This window comes from Mustela nivalis (assembly GCF_964662115.1).
Source record: "Mustela nivalis genome assembly, chromosome: 18".
NCBI lineage: Eukaryota > Metazoa > Chordata > Mammalia > Carnivora > Mustelidae > Mustela > Mustela nivalis.
Genome location: NC_139037.1, coordinates 38,220,538 through 38,226,537, shown reverse-complemented (window position 1 = coordinate 38,226,537; position 6,000 = coordinate 38,220,538). Strand labels below are relative to the sequence as shown.

At 48.0% G+C, this 6,000-nt stretch overlaps 1 protein-coding gene across 12 annotated transcripts in view; it reads right to left on the bottom strand.

The window, feature by feature from the left end:
- Window positions 1-225: 225 nt before the first annotated feature.
- Window positions 226-6,000, bottom strand: part of ZNF536 (zinc finger protein 536) — a 423,689-nt gene continuing 417,914 nt past the window's right edge. For all 12 annotated transcript variants that reach the window (XM_082711302.1, XM_082711297.1, XM_082711306.1 and 9 more), the window contains one exon: window positions 226-1,058. In XM_082711302.1, the coding sequence (XP_082567428.1) occupies window positions 814-1,058 (245 nt within the window). In that variant the 3' untranslated portion in view covers window positions 226-813. The remainder of the gene's footprint in view (window positions 1,059-6,000) is intronic.

The following is a 6,000-nucleotide window of genomic DNA, read 5'->3' as shown; positions in this document are numbered from 1 at the left end:
CAAACCTGCAATGGGCATCTGTCTGCAGAGAATTCCTGACCATGGATTCACTTGGCTCTGTGTGTGTGTGTGTGTGTGTGTGTGTGTGTGTGTGTGTTTTGTTTGTTTTTTTTTTTTTTAAATGCACGTGTGACATGGCAATTCTCCGCAGCCCTCCGGCAGCAGCCGTGGGCGCGGCGGGGTAGGATTTCTCCGCGAGTGCAGTTGGGACACCACGTGAATTGATTTTCTCTGCAGTGACCGCTCCAGCCTGACTGGCACCAGCGGCTGCCTCTCAGCACTTCTCATTAGGGGTTGGGGTTGGGGGGAGATGGCAGCAGCTGGTGGTAGATTATAGAGGTGTTTTCAACAATGAAAACACAGCCCCTCCATCTTCAAGGCAACACTAAATCATTTAGATGGTATCATTTTTCAGTTAAGAGCATGACTGGGGGACAAAAATGACTTCAGAGTTTGGAAGGGCCCCCCAGCTTTCTCCGGCTTGGAGGACACCAAGCCTTTCAGAAATCACTCCTCTTCCACCTGCATTGTTTAGAAGTACTTGTTGCCGGGTAACAGTTTAGCAGCCATTTTCAAGGGCTGGGGACTTGTTTTTGTGGGTTTTTTATTTTTTTTTAGTGTGTTTTTGTGTGTTTTTTTTTTAATATATATATATAGCTATCTTTTTAAATTTTTTAAATGTTCTATACACTAGTTGGGGGGTTGTACATGATTTTTCTTTTTTCCCCTTGGAATGCAGTTAGCAAACTCTTTTACCAGATGCATAATCTTAAAACTGTGTAAAATAATATTGCAATATACAGGTCAGTTTGCTCAGTTACGCTCCTCCTGGGCTTTGCAGCCCTCCTCTGTTAGCTCTGCTGAGCTCCCCGCCTTGACAGCTGTGGGGTCTTCGAAATTCCCAGAAGCCTCCGAGTCGACTCTGGAGCGTTTGAACCGGCGATCGGGGTACTGACTGTTGTCAAAAGGCATACGATGGACGCAGAGGACGTGGGTCTTCAGGTTCCCCTTCTGAGAGGCACTGTAGGGACAGTATCGGCACTGAAAAGGCCTGTGACCTGCGGACACAAAGAGTGGCAGGTCAGCTCTGCTGCTTGCCCCCCACGCAGCCCCCATGGCTCAGAAGACATCATCGTTACTACCAATAGTATCAATAGTATGATTGCACTTCCTTGGCAAACATCATATTAACAAAGGGCAGAAAAGTAGCCAGTATATTTGGACAAATATTAAGTTACTTGGAGAATTAATAAGTTACTGACAAATGATAACTTGGCTGGGAATATGTAAGATCTTCCCATCTTGGGAACAGTTTTTTTTTTTTAATATTTTATTTATTTATTTGACGGGCTGAGATCACAAGTAGGCAGAGAAGCAGGCAGAGAGAGAAGAGGAAGCAGGCTCTCCACTGAGCAGAGAGCCCGATGCGGGGCTCGATCCCAGGACCCTGAGATTATGACCGAGCCACCCAGGCGTCCCTCTTGGGGACAGTTTTAATGCAGGCTTTCCTGGTGACAGAAGACAATGTTCCCGACACCTGGTTTCTTTTTCTGTGAAACGTTAGATAGCCAATATTTTAGGCTTTGCATGCCGAGACACAAAATCAAAGGTATTATGTTAGGTACCTCTATGACAAGAGAAGAAATAAATTTCCAACGTTGTAGTGATGAAATTCAAACCTTCTTTTTAGATGCTGAAATTTGAATTTTGTATGCTTTCCCTGAGAGATGAAATAATTAGTGTTCCTTGTCCACCCTCCCCCCAACCATTTAAATTGTAGAAACCATCCTCAGCTGCCAGACTGTACGAAAATAGGAGAGGGATTTGGCCCCTGGACCGTGCTTTGCTGATCCCGGTTCCACACATACAAAAAAAGCCATAAATCCCTCCCCCTGGGATCCTGACTCAGGTCTCCGCACTAAGCCAGTTCACTTTCTCATCCCCCCATCAACTCTTTACAGAGAAGCAAGCGGAGCATGACACGTGGGAGAGGGAGTGTGTATTTGCAGTGGGCTAAGAGAACCATGTGTCACGGGGGTGGAGCTAGAAGTCTAAGCTCTTGGAATTTCCAGAACCTCAGCATTTCAAGAGGAGACAGTAGAATGTGTCTGGCGGGAACCAAACTCTCCAAACGGCCAAGGCCAGTACGGTTTTAAAGAAGTTCAGGTTTTGAATAGTAACCCTTGACCTCGACTGTTTCTCAACAGGCTCTCGATCAGGACAGAAGGCGGATTCCTGGGGCAGCCCTCACAGTTCCCCATGCTCGAGGCTTCTGTTCTGCTGCCCTGCAGACGTGCACACGTTTTTGCCATCTTCAGCCACCAGGAAAGCATCTGGCTTGGAAAGTTCCAGGGGAACAATGGCATGCCCCCCTGATGCTTGGAGGCCATCGAAGGGCCATTCCTGAAAGCTCGTCCGTGCTAGCCCATCCAGCACCCAGAGGGGTCAGGGCTCGGGGTTGGGTTTCATTTGCTCAGAAAAGCAAACAAGTAAATAAATGGGCCCAACCAGTTATACCAGGAAACATCCAAACATCGTATTCAGCACTTTTTCTAGAACAATCATAGCAGAAGTCCTGCTAAGTAGTTAGCCAAACAGTCTTGTTCCTGCAACACTGGACACCAACCAAACATTTGGGGCTGAAGGTCACTTTCACTTCATAGGGCGCACGGGGCTCCAATCATCTTTCCTTCTTAGTGGGTTTGTGGAGTGAGCACTCTCTTTCTTCCCTCCTTAGCCAACTGGTCTACAAGGACAAACCTCACCTATCCATTGAATCTTCCTCTTTCCCATCCCCGCTCGGAGGCTGGTCCATTGTGTCCCAACTCTTGCCCAGCCTATGAACATGGTGACCTGCAGGAGGGTTTCGAGCTTCCCGGGTGTCCCACCTGCTGCCCAGCCTCCCCAGAAATACCAGAGCGGGCTCCAAACGTAGGAGTTTCACTGTGATTTCCTTGCCTTAAGGTTGGGATGGCCATCGACCATCTGAGAAATCACTGGGATCTTCAAGTCCAGCCCCAGCCACCTCTTCAGGCTTCTCTGGAGCCTCCTCCCTCCATCCACACTGAACCGAGCCATCGGTGGTCTCTGGAAGGAGGTTTCATTCCTCAAGGTCTCCACACTCTTGCTGTGTGACCGTCTCCCTGAAATACCATTTCCATGCTCTCTCTTCTTTCGAGGCTCTGCCCAACTGGGAGGCCACTGGTGTGGGCCACTGTGTATCAGTTCCCCCCTGAGTAGCTGTGGGCTCCTGGACGGAACTGCTTCCTGGCACAGGGCGAGAAGGCATGAACTGTTTGTGGTGTTGAATCATTATCTTATTCCTCCACCTTGCCTTTCTTGGAAGGTATTCTAAATTTTCGGGTAGCGTTTCTGCATCTTTCGCTTCCATTGTTGCATCTAACACGAGGCTGAATTTGATCAACTTTCCCACTTGCCAAAAGCCAATTTGCAAATCTACGGACTTTGGAATGAAGAAGAAATGAAACCCAAGGAAAGTACAGTTGCTGTTGTCCCTTCTGTGGAACCTACCGCAGCAAGAACCCTGTCACTCAGCGAGAGGGGCCTGGACCTGATGGTCAAGTGAGAGAAGGATTCACCAGCGTCATTCCCCTGCCCACCTTCCTGCTACCTGGTACCACACTTAGGGCTCAGTCGCTTCACCCACAGAAGGCAGGGAAGGCCGTGTGCTTGTGGGGAAGGAGAGTTGAGCCTCCTACTTCTAACATGGATTTAGGAGTTTAACAAAGAATGTTAAGTGAGCCTATTCTTCATCATGTCAGACTTAGGGCATGGACAGAAGGGAGGAATCTGGGTGCCAATGAGGGGCAGTGAGTTTCAAGTGGATTCCAAGATTCAACCACTCAAGTCAAGAGGTTGTTCACCCCCGTAGACACGAAATTACTAACCCAGGGTCGGTGAGAGAGGATTCATGGTACCCTGCTGGAATAATTCTTGAGAAAAGATGGCCCAAATCTATAGCTAATGACATAAGAACTAATTGAAGGTCATCCAAAGAACCTGAGAAGAACGGAGACACCAGTTCTCAGGAAGCCTAAGAAATGTTTTGAAGGTTTCTAGAAATATCTTCTCAGGAATAGACTTCATCTTCTGGCATGCTGCCACGGGCAGCAATGTGACTGCTCACTATGCTGATTACTGTGGTTCACCAATTCATGTATCATATGGCCGTAAGTCACCAATGGACACTATCACCATGGTCTGACAAGTCTCTGGAGTCAAGAACTCTGAATAATAAATAAATGAAAATTATAAAAATAAATAAATAAAACCAGAATTCTTGGTACCGTGGTCCTAAGAGTCTAGCCCAAGTAGGGGGCAAGATGGCCAAACGGTGGTCTTATTTAATAAACCCACCTCAGGTCCCCAGGATTCAAAATGACTCTCCTGTCCTTCCACTGTTCTTGCCTGGCTATCAAGAACACTGCATGTGTTCATGTGTAGGAGGAAGTCTGTACAATATTGGGATCATCATCAATCCTGATCTTGCAATATACCTTGTAGATAGAAGCGCTGTCGGTAATGATAGTAGTTCCTGACGGTCGCAAACACCTGAGATCCTGAAACCCTCCATAGTCCTTTACATATAATTTTGTATGTTATCCTCCTTTTGGAGCTATGGCAAGATGAGCACGTTAAGATAGAGTGAATCTGGACGGTTTGAATTTACAACAAAGTTCCACCAGATCTAAAGTACTCAGACACCCTAATTCTATGAATGAAATCTTTACAAGAACCATGACTGCCATGTGTGATGATAGGATACACACACACACACACACACACACACAGACCCCCTTCTGAGTGGCTTGCTGAAAAGTCCAGAAAAGGCTGTGTGTTCTCCCCAGGATCAAATTAAAGTGAAAGGTCTGTCCTTGGGTGATGGGAAGATTTACTCCCAAACAGAAAGCTGTTGTTATGCAAAGCACTTTCAAAATCCGGTAAGTCTCTGAGTCCAGCTAACCCTGGATGAAGCCTTCCAAATTTCTCTATTTGTACACTTGAAGCCCCAGGCACTGGGACAAATGCTGTGATGTCGATGTCTGTTAGCACTTGGACAGAGACCATGAACAAGGGCTTCAGAACAAAATCCCAGATCTGAGAACTCTCAGGAATAGTTTGCTGTGGTGTTCAAATATTTGTGACCAAGAAGGGGTCCATCTGCAGGTAGAAGCAGCAGGAGGGGCCCTTGGAAGTCTGCTGCGAGCTTCTGCACTCCTGCCTGGGGTGGAGGAGGGGCTTGCGGGAAATCCTTCCTCCTCATGGAGGCAGGACACCCGGTTCCTCAAGGAGAGTCTGATGCAGCCCTCAGGGGGACAGGGCTACCGCTTGGTGAGCTTTGAACTCTGCAAATTGTCATCCATCCCCTTTGAGTGGGATAAAAACCAGCCATGCCACCTTGGTAACCCGAGAGATAGAGTTGACGATGCACCTGGTCTGCAGGTTCCATGAAGATGGTAAGGTTCAAGTTCAAAGACAGAAGAAACTTCCCCATTAACAACCAGCATGGAGACCACGGCCTCTGTCCAGGGTAGTTTCACTGAGATGCCCCGCACTCCACAGTGGCCTTTGGCCAAGATGAAGATGGGGAGCTCTCCTGGCTTGGCATGTTGGCTTTGCTCTCAGGTGTCCTCCTGCCACACACTCGGCAGCATGAGTCTGACCAGAGCTTGGGTTCAAAGCATAGTTTCGTCCCTTGAGAGGCCAGGAGGCTACTTAACCCAAACTTGAGTTTCCTCTGTGTCTGGCTGTGAGTGAGGAATGGGATCTCTTGGGGCTTCCGTTCCCACGGCTTGAAAACAGAGGCGGGGGAGGGGGAAGACTAGTCCTCCCACCATAGGATGTTGTGAGCATGGGAGGGAATCATGTGTCAAGTCTGGAAGGAATCCAGGGCTATAGAAATGTCAGCTGTCTGTCACTGTCATGCTTACTGTTCTCATTGTTGTCTTCTGGCAGCCTGTCTAAGCCGGGTCAGGGGCC